Source organism: Etheostoma cragini, chromosome 15 (assembly GCF_013103735.1).
Source record: "Etheostoma cragini isolate CJK2018 chromosome 15, CSU_Ecrag_1.0, whole genome shotgun sequence".
Taxonomy (NCBI): domain Eukaryota; kingdom Metazoa; phylum Chordata; class Actinopteri; order Perciformes; family Percidae; genus Etheostoma; species Etheostoma cragini.
In genome coordinates, this window is record NC_048421.1 from 4,721,585 (window position 1) to 4,740,187 (window position 18,603).

An 18,603-nucleotide genomic window follows, 5' to 3' on the forward strand; every position below is an offset into this window, starting at 1 on the left:
TTTTAATAAAACCCAGCAAGAAAGTTTCAGACTCTCAAAAAAACTGGTTTGAGCAGTTTAAATAAAACAAAAACGAAAAAAAAAACTCAGACGGCAGAGACACAACCCTAGTCGCATTCTACCAAGCACTATGTCTGAACAAACCCCACGGTTACTACAAGTCTCCTGGTTGATAGATACTAGTTCGCACCGAAGTATAAAACAAACCTGAAGCTTGAAGAAACCCTAAATGTTAACGGAAAAGCCCTGCAGATTTGAAGGGAAGAGAGCTGTTCACTTCTCCGTGTTCTATGTGCGAGTGAGCGGAGTGGCACACAGCAACAGGAGGAATCTGTGTGTGTAGGGCGGGGCGCTGAGACTAGCCTTTCACAGAATAGTGTGAGGGAGATGCGCTGTGACTAGCCTATCACAGTGCGCAGACATAGTCAATGGAGAATTTCATTGAATCCGAGTACAAATATTGACTCGCATTACTCATATAATACTTGTACTCGGCAAAAGTGCTTTATCCGTACCGGATACTGGTTTCAGCCGAGTACACTGCTCATCCCTTCAAAACAGATTCAGAGAGAAGGGACTGTTTTGGTGGACACAGGAGAGAAATACCTTGTGTGCTCGCTGGAAAATAGGGGAGACCTTTTTTTTCTTTTTTCAGAAAGTCTCTTTTCTACAGAAAGTCATCAGATTTGTCACTAGTCACTAATTTCATGAAGACAATTAGTGGACGGAGGAGAGAGGCTGTCAGTGTGTGTTTTAAATGGTGTTTTTAAAAATAAAAAAGGAATAACGAAACGCAATGTGTGGCGGCCGGTGTTAATTGTGTGACACAGTCACAAATTAGTCTATAGGTGCAATGAAATTGGTTCCACATCTCTGGGTCATTCTCACTTCCAAAGCCTTTCTTTCATGTAGAGCCCGACCGATATATATAGGCGGGCCAATATTAGCATTTCCCGATCTGTGTTTAGAATGGAAGATTTTATATATATGTATAACATTTTTTTTATTAAATCTTTAATTATAATGCCTGAAATCGGCCCGCTAATGTATATCACGTGAAACACACGTGAAATAAAGGCTTTAAATATTCATCAGAATCATTTATAATGAAAATAATTTAATCATCAATCAGTTCTAAAATCATAATGACAAATTATTAAGAATAAATGATATAAATGAATATTTAAAGAAAATGTCTGTACTGACAGTCAATGTATGGACTGTCCACTATGTTATGAGCGTTGGCGTTGCATAGTTTGTCCAACAGAGGGCATTCTACAGTGACCCTAAAATATTTTGGTAATGTGTTTTTGTTCAAAGGACTTTAAGTGTCATATCTTAAGTTCGTATTTTTATATATTTTATTTATTAGAACTTTAACATATTGCCCTCTCTTCTGTTGTGACAATATAACATAGCATTAGAGTTAGAATTCAGAAATAACTACATCGCCTTATAATATTTAAAAATATCGGCCTTAAAAATCCTTTATCGGTCGGGCTCTACTTTCACGTAAACTGGTTACCAGATGTCTGTGGTACTTATCATGATTGCTTGCCAAGTCTCCTCTTGCACTCTTTCTACACCCCCTATCTCACTCACTCATTCATCTTGCTCTGTCCCTCTGATACGCTAAACATAAAATACATTGTCTGTCAAAGTCAGGTTAGACTAGGGTACCTACTCTATTGATCACAAAGCTGAGAGCCAAAGTAAGAGACATTGGGAATAGGAATGAAACAGAAGAAGAATGGGGAAGGAAGAAGGCAATGTGTACCTGTTTGATTAGGAGAGTGGCTGACGGAATCCCGAATGGGAGCCATGCCTGGAAACAGAGAGGAAAGACTGTCAAACAGACTTAGAGGGAGTTAGAGATAGAGCCAGAAAATAACAGTGGGGAGATATTAGAAATTGTTAGGGACAGTTAGGACATTCAATGAGAATCAAGCAAACAGAAATGAAAACTAGAACTGCAAGCAGTTACGACAGGGTCCAAGCCTCCCCGCGCAAATCTGCCCTAACGACTTGAGGAGGCGCATGTAACAGTACAGATTAATAACAATGACCCCAAAGACTCTTGGCTTCTAGGCTGGATACAAAGCCTTCTGTAAGTTTTGTTGATTATAGCGCCCCCTAATGGCCCCTTCTTTACCAAATTTGGTACGGAGCCTTTGGGCGGCATGCCAAAGAATTGTCAGGTTAGGTTCAATTGCAAATTGAGTTTTTTCAACAAAACCAACAAACTTTAATTATAGCGCCCCCTAAAGGCCAATATGATATGTCGCACAGCCTAGGACGAGTTTGAAAAAGTAGGTTTTGCGCTTTATTATTTGCAGCTGTGTCATACAAATAAATTGTTAAAAAAAAATCATACATTGTGATTTCTGGATTTTTTTTAGTTACTTCTGACAGTGGACATACACCTAAGATGACAATTTCAGACCCCTTCATGATTTCTAAAAGGGAGAACTAGCAAAATAGCAGGGTGTTCACATATTTATTCTCCTCACTGTATATGGTAAGAGTTGTAGGCAAAAACACATTTTAAGTCATTGTAGCGCCACCTAGTGGTCCACGTGTGTAATATTAGGTATGTCAGGTCAGCTACACATTGTACATCTACCCTGTTAATTCACTTTAATTTAAGTGGTTAATCCAAACATTGGCCCAATAGGCCACGCCCACTTGAACCAATCAGTACACCACTGTAAGAGGCACTTTAGGATTGGGCCTAGATAGTGGCCGTCAAATTTTGTTAAGTTCTGATGAGCGGTTCATGAGATTTAAACCTTTTTTATTTGTTGCACCCCCTAGTGGCCAATGTTTGTCTTTTTTTTCCTCCAGCCTTAGAGGGTCCTACCAAGGAATAATCTAACATTTGGCTTTGACAGCATTTATTTTGGTAGAATTTTGGCAAAGTTGGTGTTTTCATAGTTAGCTAGACAAAATGGTGTGTAATATGCGCAATTTTGATTCTATTAAAAATATTTATACAAATTTTTGTCAGGTCGGTCTGGAGATGATATGTGCCAAGTTTTGTGCGGATCAATTGCATGGTTTAGGAGGTGTTCGAAGAAGTTTTTTGATAAATCGCAAGTTTTTCACTAAAGACAAATCTAGGCGAAAATGGGCGTGCCCTATATCCCGAGATACAGTCGGATCCAGGGAACTGGCGGATATATGGTTTTTAAATTTCCAATATACGGTTAGGGAATTATAGGGCCCTTTCTGCTATAGCGCCACCTAGTGGTGAAAGTTGGTCAATTTTGCGTCAGGTATTTGCAGAGTATTGGACCAGTCCTGAAAATGGCACACCGCCACCATGTACGGTTTAGGCTGCAGCGGGGGTTTTATATGGTGAAGAATAATAATCCTTAGCAAAACAATAGGGTTCCAGAGCCCTGCTGTGTGAACCGCGTAGCGCTTTGCGTTACTGTTGGCCACGCATCTTCGGGCTTGGACCCCTAATAACAAGAGTGTTAAAGTCAGAGGGGTTCAAAGTCAGAATGACTTGCAAGTAGGAGAGTATTAGTGGACAGACCCTGCTAGTGAGTAGTTACAATTGGTTATCCATATTATAACAAAGGATGTAATTGAATATTTAAATGTAAGTAACTCAGCAATAAGTAAAAAGTTGTTACATGTGTGCAATTTTGACTTGTCAGATTTATTTTCCCTTTTTAGGGCAATTAGAAAAACAGCTTGGTCCAGGTATATTTTGTGAATTATAGCAGTTGTGGGGTAAACTTAGAGTAAACAAACACATTTCAAGTCATTTAGTCATTTAGAGCAGCAATCACTCAATAAAGTAATTTAAAGTAAAGTAATGCAAATTGTAAATCTGTATTGTATAAGAATAGTAGTACAAGTAGAAACTCATCAGCTATGAGCAACACCACACCCACAGTTTAACATTCAATGTCATTTAAATGTAACTGTACAACTCTTTTCTTGCTAATCCAAGTATGTGATAATTGACAGACAGAGTGGTTGTGTAGGCTCTGAGGATACAGACACATCTAACTGGGTGAAATCCCCTGCTGTTTTCTTGCGTTCTTTATTTTTTTTTTTGTAGTTTACCTTTGAGTGGGGCTTGTGGCTGCAGCTCCTGTTTGGGCAGGAGGGTGTCCCTGGGTTGAGTGAAGAACTAGTGACCTCTGGTTCCAAGCTTGACAAAGGGGAGGTCAAAAGTCAAACCTCAGCGGGCACAGGCTCAAGGGTGTGAGGTGAAGAGGAGGGGCTTGTCAGAGCAGGCAGCAGGCTGATCAGGCCCCCTTGGCATTGCTAAAGACTGTGTGTGTGTGTGTGAGAGTTTGTGTGTGTATGTGGGGAGGGGGAAGGGGGGGGGGGGGTGGTTTAGATTTATGACTCTGCCTTGACTTGGTATGCTCTGGGACTGTAAAGAGAAAGAGATAAGAGGAGAGAAAGATGGTTTGTCAACATATTGTACCTACAATCCCTTCAAATTTTTTTTTAAAGCATTCAACACAACACATTGTCATCATTGTCATCACTCTCATAGCACATACTTCTCTATCAATCCACAGTGATTGTGCATTATCAAAACGTCACACACACACACGTTATTAATGATAGAGCCACAATGGGAAGGTTTGACTTGTCTAGCTATGGAAAATAATCTTACTGTTGTGCAGTTATTAATAGCTAAATTAATTATGTTTAAATTTTTCCATTCCCTGTGACATGGAATGGAAATGGAAAAATGCAGATTGCCACAAGGAGATTTGCTAAGCTGGTCACTGTTCTTATGGTTTCCACGTGGCATCTCCTTTGATGCATGGTTACATTTTAATGAATCTCAAGAAGTGTATGTAAGAGTGCGTCTGTGTGTCTGTGCAGGTATTCTGACCTTTTCCTGGTGCTGGTTAGCTTTTTTGCGTGCTGCAGCAGTACACAGGTCTATTTATAAACCTCCAGTTCAAATAGCAACCACTCTGTTCACTAGCCAATATGATAAGACAGCAAACAAACCCATGTGTGGACAATAAGCAAGTTTGCAGATGCAATGAAGTATGGATGTGTTACAAGTTTGGAGCATTTGCTACAGATTTTGACTCTAATCAATGCTGAATGGCATGTTGTATTGTAAGATAGACAGACAGATAGATATGCTACAATTGAGGGAAAAAAATCTTTAAGAAAAACAAACAATGCTATAAAACCCTAAATATTGACAAGATAGACTTTATTGTCCACCTTTGTTAATTCACAGCTCACTAGCTGCCAGCCAGAAGCTGCTTAGCCAGCCTCTGGAACCAATCAAAAAAACAGACAGGGTGAATATATCACCATCTTTCCTAAATACCCTAAGAAAAGGATCAAAAAGTATTTTTAAAAAGAAGCATTACAAACAAAAAACGTAGAGCACTGACCAGGTCCCTCCCGCAACTACAGCACTAAAAAGGGCAAGCCAATTCCAACAAATTGAGTTGTTTACTTAACATGGATATTGACTTAACCTTCTTACATGGAAAGACCTCGGTCCACACCAAATCATCTGTTTAACAGAGGCTATGCAGGGGTAAAAACAAATGCCTATCCTTATAAGGAGTGTGAATCAAAATAATGTAGAAAGATGTTTAACAACCCACTTGAGGCAGTACTCAAGCACTAAGCCATCATTGGTTAGTGGTGGGGGAAAATTATGATTTTTGGGACCAGTGTTGCAATTTAAATGAAATATTTTTCCATTGTATATTTTTCTACAAGAGCTGAAGCAATTAGTCAATAAATGCTTGAACAGATTATTATTTTTTTAAACAATTTTGGTAATCAACTTATTGATAATCAACTTAGTGTTTTTTTGTGTGTTATCTGATGGTAAACGTCACAATTTTTTCAACAACACAGGCCACTAGATGAAATCGCCATGAAAATTGGGATAGGCATGGCACATTTTTCCAGACTTTTCAAAAGCTAAATGATTAATAGATGTCTAAAAACAACTGAATATTTGTTAAGCCATTTTCAAAAAACATCTCTGTATTATAAGCGGAACAATTTAGTAGTTTAGCTAGTGACAAACAAGCTACGTAGTTAGCTCACATTTTGTTTGTTGTTGTGCAACCCTGTGTTGTAGAAGGACAAATTAACCTTGATTAAAAAACACGCCATTTTTAATGAACGTGAAAATGGTAACGCCGCTCAACTGTAGTGAGTATAAGCATGTTCTTTGCTGCTGCAGAGTACATAGAGTACAGTTTGTTCCCCTTTCCTTGTGCTCCTGTCTGAGAACAGCTTTCATGAGGGCCCCTGGAGTTGGCAGCAGCTCGACTGCTGCTATCATCTTACAGACTGAGGCTGGAGGGGGGGAGGGGGAATATAGGGACAAGACACAAACAGAGCAGCTGAGGGGGGAGAGAGAAAGAGAAATATGAACAAAATAGGAAAAAAACAAGATGTCAAGGTGAGGAGGAAAGACAGAAAGATGTGGAATGTAAAAAAGGAGGGACAAAGGAGGCAAAGGAGTCCGTCAGTGAGGTCGACGTGAGAGGAATGCAGCTGCAGCTTCGAACATGTATAAAAAGCAAAAAGGTAAACTACCTGAAGTCAGCAGCACATAAACCAAGTACAATGTGACTCTCTTTAGCAAACAAGAAGCAAAAAAACTAAAAGAGATAAAGCGGCCATGCTGAAACCCAGAATAGTGGAAAAGGATCAATAGAATTAACCAAAAAAGTGTTTTGGCCTTATTTTCTACCTCATCTGTTAAATAAACTAACCTGGAGAGTAGAAGTAGAACAGAGGTGGCTCTATTCAAGACTCCCAAGTACTTTCTTTCTTTATATCTATCCATCTATTTTTTTTTAAATAGATTTTTTCTATGTTAAAGTAATGCCAAACAATTACTGAAGGAAGGTTAGTATATGGACAAACCTTTTCAGTGCATTTTACAAACCGTTGTAAAAAACATCTAAAAACACCCATTTGCAGTGACCGTCTACTGAAAACTTTTTTAGCGGAAGGCTTTTCACGTGTCCTGCTGTTGCTATGCAACGGCATAATCTATTTGAAGCACTCTTTGTTACCAAAATCTGACATATTTTAGGATATAATGTGCATTTCCGTAAAACACATCAGGCCATTAGAATGCTGCCTCTTTAAGCTGTATACACTTAATACTATAACCATACAGTGCATTATTATAGATTATGTTTAAACTCTTTAAATGAATCCTTGTTGGGGCAAGACATGCACAATATATTCTCTAGGCTGAGCTAACCAGTAAAAGAGCTCTGTAAAAGACCATGTTGTTATGGCAACATTCCTAAATACTCCCAATTCCTCTGGGCTTGTCTGAGCAAGATGACATCAGCGCTAAGAGGCACATGGCAGTGTGTCTCTCTCACTCACATATGCAAAAACCCTTAATCAATAGCTAAGCTGAGGGGAAACTTCAGAGTAAAAGCAAGCAGTCTGCAGCTTTCCTGCTTCAACTGTTATCAACATGAAAGATTTAAGATCAGGAAGTGTTAAGAAAGGGCATTAACTTCTTGGAATGCAGGTGTTACTGTGTTGAACATGACTGCATCCCTTTCAAACAGTATGCAGTGAATGTACAAATGGCCTGTGTGTGCAGGAGCAGATAAGCACACTTGTCACATGGTCCTCAGTCGTCACATACATCATGGGAGGGGTCTCAAGAGGCACCCAACCACATCAAACTCAAACCAAGGGCAATGTACACAAAAGCACAAGCTTCAGGTGTTTCGTATGACTCATAGGCCGGTTTGTCCATTTTTCAGTCATCCATTTGACTTTACAGGCACCTGTTCCCCCACACCCAGGTTGGTACTGATTACCACCAAGCATGCATAGTTTAAATTGGTCAATAGGAGAGTTGGTTGGTCACATTCAGGTTGCTGGTTTGAGTACAGCAATAAGGGTTTTTTAGTAAGTCTTTAGGGAGTTGAGCATGCTTTGTTTTAGACTTCCCAATTTCTGAGAATTGCCCATGACAATGTTTTGTCTTAAAAACTGCTGTTTATGTAAACATAAACAGTATTATATGTTAAGATAAACAGTATTACAACAAAAACCAAATACATTCAGTTTGTCATATAGGTCATTGACAAGCTGAAAAACATGTCAGAAAAACAAGATTCTCAGATTATCCTAAATAGCGTGGTATGCTATCATAATTTTGCACAGTAATTCTCTTGTTGAATAATTTTCTGTAAATCCACTCAATTGCTAATTGGTGCTAATGTTATATTCTTGAACAAAGATAATTTAACGGGTGCATGTTAAAGAGCTGCTAACAACTGGGGGATATCAGCATGTAGACACAAGCTATAGTACAGTACTGTTAAGAATAGACAGCGAGTCTTTCAGCTGTACAATGATTACACTCTTGTTATTGTATAACCATTGTCTAGGAGTAGGAGCCTCCATGGCGATAAATGGATGTACCAGTTTACAATTTGGTACTACGCCGGAGACTTAAACTCTGAGCTACTTCTGTTTGTACCGGGACCCAGAAATCTAAGAATTTAAATCTTACAGACAACAGCGGAGAGGAGTGAAAACAAAAGCAAGAGACCGAGAGCAATTGAAACAAAGCCACACTCAAGGTCAGATATAAACACTATCAGACTTCCTGCCTGCACTAGCCGAGCTAGTAGTTCAGCTGTACCAACAGGAGTCAATGGAAACTGCAACAGAAATTCAAATGGAAAACACTACCAGGTCACATTGCAATGTACACCAGCGGCGTCATGAGAGTAAAGCCCACTGCACTACAGGGACAGACAAACAGAGACAGAACCCAGACCATGCAAGATAGAAAAAAATGTCAGAAAAATAAATACTTTGAAACTCACAAAGGCTTTAGGTTTTGATATTTTGAACCAAGCAGTTTTTAGATTTTCAAAGTCTTCTGGAAGTTAGGCATGCTTTGCTATTTCATGTTGCGCCAATTTCTACCATGTATTGCCAGAATCATGACTATCCAGAAACTGCAGCACTGACTGTTGTGAAACTATTTTTACTACCTAGAGAACAATTCTATAGGTATGCAATATTAATCCCATCCTTGCTTTGCTGTGTAGAATTGCATTTGATATTTGGAAAAATGGCCCCATTGAACACTATGAGAAATGGCCCTTACAGTTTTAGCGGGACGTTGCTCATTATAGATAAATAGTTCTGTGTAAATTGAACAGAAGCTGGTGTCCTAGAAGCAGCAGTTGCCGATAAATCACAAGGACTCTGAATACTCACAGAACAACTACATTTGTGATGGAAAAATCAATATAAACAGTTAGACCCAGCGCTGAGCAATGCAATTACCTTTTATCAACTTTCACACAACTATCCCTCAGCTCCTGACAAGACAGAAGCCATGAATTCCTATCTCACCTTTTGACCAGTGCTGTATCCTCTTAGCCTCGGTCCTCGTCACACTCTCGTCTTTCTCTCTCTTCCATCCACTGTTCTTCCCTCTATGGGTATGTTCCCTGAGAATATGACGAAATACAATTACTTTCATCGTAATTGCTATTACATTTTATAATTGTAGGATAACAATATTTATAACAAACTCAAAGAAAATTACTAAAATCATCAGGTTTTAAAGAAAACAGATTTGGCAAAGAAACAACAGGGCTTCAGACTGCAACCAAATAGTCACATTTTTGCGTTAACTGTGCCCAGGAATGTTGTGGAATAGTTTGCGCCTTGAATGGTCAGCGGCAATGAGGTCAAATAATTTTGTGCCCAACGCATAGAAAAACAATCCAAAAACCAGCGCAGAGCGTATTACGCTGGGTCATTTGTACGTAAATTTAACGTGTATGTATATAAAAAGTTCAAAAACTGTTTCAAGCTCAAACTAAAAAATATCAGCATGCAGTTTTATGCCTAATAAAAGGGTATTAAGTATATTTTGTGGCAAAACATAGGAAACGTCACACAGTTTCAAGGTGGGCACCCAAGATTGGTGTTACCAATTCAGTATCCGACCAAATGTGAAATATACAGTAGTCACAATCCCCCCTTCTGTTTCTGAGTAATAGCGTTGAATGGCCAAAAATTTTTGCAGAACATTAGAATATATCAATATTATATCAATACCGTCTCAGACTTTAGAGATCTTAAAATCTATAATATGTTAAGGGTGGTCTTTTCCTGGTCTGCAAGGCTGCATCAGAGTGAAGTTATGTAATTTTCTGAACTCAGACTGGTCTAGCCGTTTTATTATTAGGTGTGTACAATGTCATAATTAGCATATTAATACTTATAGATTATAAAAAGGGTGCACTAGTTTACTGATTACATTATTACTTCCAAAACGAAATAAGATCTTCCTATTAGTTTGTAACTAGACTGTGGCTTCTATCTCAGTCAGTGTCACTCAACCTGCAGGAGAAAGCTGCAGGCCGCAGACTAATCCAATAATGAGATAACACTTACTTTAGCTATAAACAGACAGATGTAGAGATGCCAAAACAACTCCGACACAATGGCTGCAACATTAAATGTGTAATCATTAGTTTAGTTGATAATGACAGTGGCTCGTAGAAATTTAAATGTTACTGTAACGGTCAAAGATAAGATGCTGGTAGAAGATTCTGCATTAAAAATGCAATGTAAGATAAGTGGCAAACAACTTTTTTCTATTTTCACAAAATATATTTTTAATTTAATTTAACAGAAATTGTATAAATGTATTAATAATTGTGAAACAGACGCTTGACATCAGTTAATAGCTAATTGTCATCGAGCCAGGAGTAAGCAGTTCAATTTCACTTAACACTTGTACATTTACAGTGATGCAAAATGCACGGCAATGTAAAAATTCTGTAAATCCTACAAACCGCATTGAGCTACTGTGAGCAGCAGTGATCCGAGTTGATACAGAGTTCTGTATATTCATAGTTCATCTTTATGAATTAAAAGGGGTCTTTTAGTGGTGTGTTTGATATGGTAACGGACTGTGATGAGCTGTAGTCGTCAAGCCCATAAAGGCAATCTGACAAATAGGTAAGTAACCTAAACTGCATTTAAAGTTGTCACAGTTTCTACACATTAGGGACTTACATTTCCCTAAAGCAAGATGGTCAACATGCCTAATCTTATATCATCAATCTGTAGATGCACATCCAGTGGCATCCTTTATGGCATTTTTCCACTAAATGGTACCTCCTTGACTCTACTCGCCTTTTTGTTTTTCCACTACAAAAAAAAAGTCCCTGGTAACTCCTGACAGGTACCTTTTTTTAGTATCACCTCAGTTAAGGGTCCAAGTGAGCTGAGATGATACCAAAAGGTGACATGAAAACCTGATGACTACGGATTGGTCGGAAAAAATGGTCACTATTCATCATTGCTAACAGACGGTGGGTGCCCTGAACAAACCTGCGGTATTTAAGTAGTTTAGCCAGCGTTTGTTTTGTTTTTTTGTTGCCTCCAGCTTCTTTTGAAACTAGATTAGTCTCCTTGGTGTGGCAACAGCCACATGCCGAGAATCAAAAACACACCATCAACATTCCGTGTGCGTGCTGCGTTAGGTTGCGGCAGTTTCCTGCTATGACGACAAGCCACTCTCGCCTCACACATGAGGCGGTACTAATCTGCAATGGAAAAAGGAGGACGGGGCATCGCGGTCAAGTCAAGCAGGTACCTTGTAATGCAAAAAAGTCATTACTTGCTGCCACCTTTAGTCCCCACCCTTCTCCCTCTGTTCCCACAGTTCCCCCTGTCTCCTTCCACCAACAATCAAGTGCTTCAGCAGATGGTTCAACAACGACAGCAGAGCATAGTGGGGGCCCTCCTGGAGTGCGCAAATACACACCATGGACAGCATCTGTTTATGAATGGACCGACAATTCCCCATCCCCCGTCAGCTACAGCTGACGGAGGGAAGGGGGGAACTGCGAGTTACCAAAAGCAAAAGAAGGGTTAAAGAATATCGGGGCAATCAGATCAGTGGGAGGGAAAGAAAACAAAAATGTTGCAAATGTTTTTTTTCTTTTCTAGGGACAGGTGGTACTGAAAATGTATTTAAAAAAAAATAAAAAATAAATAAAAATAAAAAACTTAATCCAAGACCCTGTCAACAAAAAGGGGCGCCTGAGTAGCTCACCTAGTAGAGCAGGCCCCCTACGTACAGGGGCTCAGTTCTTGCCACAGTAACGGCACGTTTCGGTAATTGTTCTTTAAAATCAGAATGGGTGGAATTCGTCTTTTATGGTTTGTAAACAAAACATTCACAATTGGCCCCTCTGCCCCAGCTCAACGACACCAGAAGCGCTCATTTTCACCGTTGCATTCAAATCACCATACTGATAAAAAGTAATCTCTTTCCAAAAATATCTTCTGTAAATATGGTCTTTGTTGTGTTTAAAGTAAAGACAGAATAATCTTGGTTTTTCCGTTGTCAGACAGAGGGAGGGATGAGGGGGCTAAAGAGCAGCAGACAGATGAAAGATGAGAAATAGTTGTAACAGGTTACAAGTGATGTTACGTACAACTCTGTAGTACAATAGATTAGAGTCCAATTAGTACAGTAGATACACATTTTATTTTGGCTATAAAGAGGTGTGCAAGATAATAGTTATAAACACTACAGATCACCTGCACGTCCTGGTAGTGCATTTCTCTGAAACTGTCTCCCTCTGTCTTCACCTTTATTAACTTTTAGGGTGTCTTCTACATTCAGTTATGTTAAAAGCTACTTCTACTCTCTCGAATAATAATACATTTATATATATATATATTCAGTATAGCACAGAATTCACTGCCACCCACTTGCCTTTTCGGTAAACCATTTTCTGCCGGCTGTCAAAGAAAGCTGAAAGACTTTAAAATAATCTAACTATATTTGAAGTGAGTCATGCAGTGAGAGTCGGCAAGGACTGCCACATTTATAGGAGAAAGTATTGATTCCATTTGTTGCCTTGTGCAAGTAGCCGTTTCACACCAAAACAAACTGATGGACATCTACTAAAACACTCAAGCGTTTGTCTTTCTACATAGAACAAAAGCCAGAGGGTTGTCGCGTGGCTAATTTGCATGTATAACACCACAACATTTGCATTAGCATGTTCTCACGGAGGATGAACACTTGAGGCTTGGTTCAGGAAAGCCATCACTCAATTAGTGAATGACAGAGTGTATACTCGTCAAAAACAGCAAAGGCTTTGTTAGGCTGACAATGCACGAAGTGACATTTCCAGCCTAGCTGCATTGAACATGTCGTTTAAACAGTGCATTCAAAATCAGCCTGGTTATTTTTTGGTCGGGGAAAGGCAATGTGACAAATCTGGCTGAAAAAACAATTCAATTTTGCTGCTAGCAGAGTAGAGTGGGGCAAGCTGTGCATCAAGGATTTTCTACAGCAAGAACAAAACAATGGCTTTATTAGCAAGTCCAGCTTATACAGCTAATACATTTTTTTAACTTAAGTGGGCAGTTTCGAACGGAAGAAATTAGGACTTTACTCTTATAAGCCGCTACGCCAAACTTGCATATTGATTTAATGGCCATTTTTTGCAGCAGGTGAATATTTGACATGAAGCAACCTGTGACTGGATGGAGAGTAGAAATGAAGATTCCACTGTAATATAATAGATTTAAAAAAATACGTAAGCTTATAAATTAGACATTTTGTTGTTTTGATCCATGACCATCTGCAGGTATAGCTTTACTGCAATGGTCAACTACCCGATCCCCAACCAACGTAGCAATATTGCAACACCTTAGGAATTTATAGCACTGCCATATTAAATTACAAACACAATAATATCAAGTTGGCTATTCCAGCATGGTGTCATTTTATGCAAGTGTACATTGGCTACAACAAGTCATAAAAACAATTGTGAAAACTCTAACAAATAGAAGAACATGTTAACAGTAATTTAAGGAGCAAGGCAACCAAAAGTGAAAGTGAAGCAAGACAACTCATTGTTCTACAAAATCAAAATGGAATGTATTCCCCACTGGTGCCACAAATGGTGTAAAAGTATCAATTTTATGTAACAGTGGTTTGCCTTTTATAGAAACATCCACCAAATGCTATTAAAAAACCTGAGGACATTAAGTATTTTCAAAAAGCTATAATAATTTTCAAAAAGCTATGGATTGAAAGTTTCATGAGTTAAAGCAACACTGTACTGGTGGTAGTTTCTATCTAGATGTATTTAATAAGAAATTGCTGCTATTTGAAGATACACAAAATTTGAAACATTAACTGGCTTTAAGTAAAAGGATTAAACCAGCAAAACAAGGCAGAGGACATGTGCTAGATCTCTTGTTGCACAACATCAACAAACACCAACAACATTTTAGAGATGGGATGTAAGTTCATTTGTTGGCTCTCTAGTATAATAAAAAGCTATCCAGGAAAGTTTGCAAGATAACATTTATAAAACAGATTTAGGATCTGAAAACCGATTAAATGCAGCCCTTGGAGCGGGTTAATGGACTAGTTGTGGTCCACAGCTCTATTGTGTGCCTGTAACTGTATGGACACAATGAGCTGCACAAACACCTCTCCACACACAAAACATCAGGACTATGGCTTCTCATTTAGCAATTTTAAAACAGCAAAGCTTACTCGGCACAATGCAGGCTAGACCAACCCAGACCCTCCAATTCAATTCAAACGGAACTGCATGTGCTTGCATAAGCAGCAGCTGCCCATCCCCTGCCACACACACCTATAGTAGCCCACCATACAGAGACACACAGATCATGTTTTCATCCGAAGAGAAGTGGCTAGAAATGTAATATGAAGCGGTAAACATGCTCTTAAAATTAGTAAACTATGTGAATATTTTTGATGGCACACTCACCTGTTTCGATGCTTCAGCTTCTTTGGTGGCAACAGCTTTCAATTCCAAATCTCTAAAAGAAGAAATAAGATGGTTCATCTCTAAGAATATAAAAGATTTACCTGAACAAACCTCAATTAACAAATAAAAAATATCCTGGATGTGGACATTTCTATTGGTTTACTGTGATATAACCCCTTGCTAAAAAAACGTGGGAGACAGTGTAGGCAGACCGGTGATAAACAGGACTCCATTAAAACGTCTCAAATGAATTATTGATGGTAAATTCAAGTCAAGTCAAAAGACACGCACCTCAACCACCGGCGTTATGCAAGGACAAGCACACACTAACACACAGTGAAAGTATTTCAACTAGTCGATGTTGAAATGCAGGTTGTACTGCATAACAGGACAATGCACAACCAGAGCCCCATTAAGGGCAGTCTCCACAAGGTGAATAAAGTGTGTGTGTTGGATAAAGACACCGAGGGAGAGTGTCTGTGTAGGTCAGAGTTACAGCTTGGGTCCTGATCGGCCATTATCTCAGCTGTTGCCTGACTTACAGCTTAACCAACATGGCTTCTCTTGAGTCTGGTGTTTTTCCTGCGCAGCCAAGACTAACAATGGCCTTAGCACAGCATCTAAGTACAGTAGATGCAATTACATTATTTTGTGATTTAACCGTGTCTGCATTGTCGTCAGGCAAGTGTAAAAAGTTAGGTGAAGACGACCGCAAAACCAGCAGAGCGAAGGTCTAGTAAGCTAGCAGCTGCCTTCTTTCTGCCGATAGAGGGCGTTAAACACTATGGCCGAAACAACTCTGCAGCTTCATAATTTCAACACCAAAATAGGCATTAACACTGCGTCTCAACACCAATTGTTTAACGTGTAATGACCATTTGACCAACCGTGTCCCCTCTGCAAGTCACCAAACATTTGGTAAATCAGACGGAGTCACCGCCGCGCAACCTTCGTCATGAAATTAGCATGACTGATAGTTCTAGCTAGCTAAAAGGTAACGTTGGGAAGCGGCTAGTTAACTTACCCGGTCTTATTTCAAATATAGCGCGATTATGGTGTTTAATAAAACACATTTATACATGAAATTAAGTTACCAGTTTTAGATTACTATTAAACAAATCCTTAGAAACAATATTATCGAACAAAAGACATGATTCTCTCTTTTGACAGACATGTACGCACAACTTAGCTAACTAAGGTTAACCAATGCTCGCACTAGTTAGCGTAAGCATAACGTTATGGTGTTACCTGCCAACAAATAAAACGGGCTGCATTTCATACACAACTACAAATGGACAGACATCTGCAGTAAAATAGCTACGTTTGCGAACCGAATTGCAAGCAAGCAACCTTGCCAAATGCTTGCCGAACAGGAGGCTAGCTAGCTTAGCTCAGTCATAGCTAGCTAACTAAACAACAGCAGCAGCTTAACTCGTCTACACCAGTCCCGTCTCCCTGTTCACGGCTATGTGCGTACATTAGCGCGTCAAAAAGAAAGAACGTCTTCTGGTCAAGAAAACAGCGTAAAACCAACCTCACCTCATTGAAGTATAAAGTGCAACAGAGTGGAAAGGAAAGCCGGCAGTAAGGCTAAAATAATTCCAACGCGTTTGCAGCATCTACGAGGGGAGGCATTTGTCCTGCGTGATCGCCATTTTCCTAACTCGCTGCTGGCTAACCTTCTTTTGGTTGATACCTCTCTCTCTCTCTCTCTCTCTCTCTCTCTCTCTCTCTCTCTCTCTCTCTCTCTCTCTCTCTCTCTCTCTCTCTCTCTCTCTCTCTCTCTCTCCCTCTGCATTCACTTCAGCTCAGACTGTGTCTTTGGAGGGTAAGCTAGAGCAGGAAACACATTCACCACTTCCTCTGACTGAGAAAACCAAACAGCTAAAGAATAGTAGAGGTAATGTATGAAAAGCCAAGCATGCTAACCATGTTCAAGGTAAGGAGTTCAACCGCTTGAAATTAATAAAACCATAAAATACAATAAACATAATTATAAACAAAACCCTTTTCTTTTTGCCCCCGTTTTTCATAAGCTGAACTCAAAGATCTAAGACTGTTTCTATGTACACAAAAGGCGTATCTCTCTCAGATAGTGTTAACAATTCTGTCTAAATCTGTGTAAGTAATATACCGTGTATGGTTAGTGAACACTTCTCCTTTGCAGAGATAATCCATCCATATCACAGGTGTGGCATCAAGATGCTGATTAGACAGCATGATTATTGCACCAGTCACAGTCAGTATTTGGTGTTTTGCGCATATCGTATCGTGTTAAAATCTTAAGGGAAGTTATTATTATTATTTTTAAAATAGGGTAAGAGTTCATATCTCTCTCTCTCTCTCTCTCTCTCTCTCTCTCTCTCTCTCTCTCTCTCTCTCTCTCTCTCTCTCTCGCTCTATTTCTCTCTCTCTCGACCTAACTGCAGTTCGTCATCGTAACCGTGTTGAGTGAGTGGGCAAATATGCCTACATTTGATGGCGTCTGGTACTTTAGAGTACTGACTGGTTTTTGGACTTGTCGAGGAGGAATCAAGTGAAATAACAACACTCTAGTTATATTATGAATCTAATTATGTAGTGTGTCTGCTGTGAAAAGCACAATGACCATACTTTATTCTTCACCGGGCGTTGCCAACACAAAAAAAAATATCGGAAAATGTAATGTTTGAGTAGAAATGATGCGCTATGACTTAGCAATTTGACTAAACGCCATAAAACCTGCAAAGAACTGAGATTCTTATCCACATAACAATCGGAATTTATTACAAACAAATCACACTTGTTCATAGACTTTTTTGAGGAAACATAATTAAATAAATAATAATCCTAAAAACAGAGAGACGGACAGAGACAACGTGAGGAGAGCAGCAGAGAAACAAACACAGTGTGGAATCTGCCTACTGCAATGTTTTACCGAGACAAAGGCCGTTGCTGCTTACAGAAAAGACCTCCAATACGTGTGTGTAAGGCAGTGACCATTGACCCACCAATGGCAAAAACAACCCCCATCCTTGTGCACAAATTGCCTCTCTTATCTTTTTGTAGTTGACTGTGTGAGAGAGAGAGAGTTCATACTGCCAGGTAATGATTTTTATTTGGCCAGGTATCAAAGACAGGGAGATAAGATTTTACAGCATATAAGCAAATGGGTAACCTCTCAGTACTAAAGGACTGTTGCGTAATACTACCCAATAAATACCTGAAGATGTGTTTGTGACAACTGGGAATTTGGATTTTGGATTTATTCCTGCCTTCATGCACTTGTTTAGTGTTCCTATTGTCTAGCTGTCAAGTCATAATTACAAATGAGTTAGACATGTTGAGGATGTTTACTGTGTGAAAGAGTCAATAAAACGTCCCACCTCTGAAACTGAGCTAAATGAAAATGTCAGCATGCTAACATGCTCACAATGACACACTGATATATTTACCATGTTCAAACAAATCAATATAAAAGGAATTGTGTGTCTCACTGCAAATCCCACAATTTTACTGGCAGATCGCAAGGAAAGCAAAAAGCGCAGGTGGCTTCATTGTTTTATGGGTCTTCCGCATCTGCGCTCTGTGTTGCAGCCAGGGGATGACTGGAAAGGCACTGCAGTGGCATTTTACCTCTATATAGTCAGTGGTTGAATGTAACCAAGTACATCTACTCAAGTTCTGCACTTAAGTACATATTTTAGGTACTTGGACTTGAGGACTTTACTTTTCATGCCACTTTCTACTTTTACTCCATTACATTTCAGAGAGAAATATTGTACTTTTACTCCACTAATATGACAGC

At 39.3% G+C, this 18,603-nt stretch overlaps 1 protein-coding gene across 4 annotated transcripts in view; it reads right to left on the minus strand.

Moving 5' to 3' along the window:
* LOC117958229 (trinucleotide repeat-containing gene 6A protein-like) overlaps positions 1-16,618 on the minus strand; it is a 39,295-nt gene extending 22,677 nt beyond the window's left edge. For 2 of the 4 annotated variants that reach the window (XM_034894505.1, XM_034894507.1), the window contains exons 1-5: positions 16,356-16,618; positions 14,817-14,868; positions 9,382-9,479; positions 4,081-4,396; positions 1,778-1,825 (exon numbers count right to left, since the gene is read on the minus strand). In XM_034894505.1, the coding sequence (XP_034750396.1) occupies positions 1,778-1,823 (46 nt within the window). In that variant the 5' untranslated portion in view covers positions 1,824-1,825; positions 4,081-4,396; positions 9,382-9,479; positions 14,817-14,868; positions 16,356-16,618. The remainder of the gene's footprint in view (positions 1-1,777; positions 1,826-4,080; positions 4,397-9,381; positions 9,480-14,816; positions 14,869-16,355) is intronic. The other 2 variants (XM_034894508.1, XM_034894504.1) reach the window with 2 other exon arrangements.
* Positions 16,619-18,603: the final 1,985 nt, after the last annotated feature.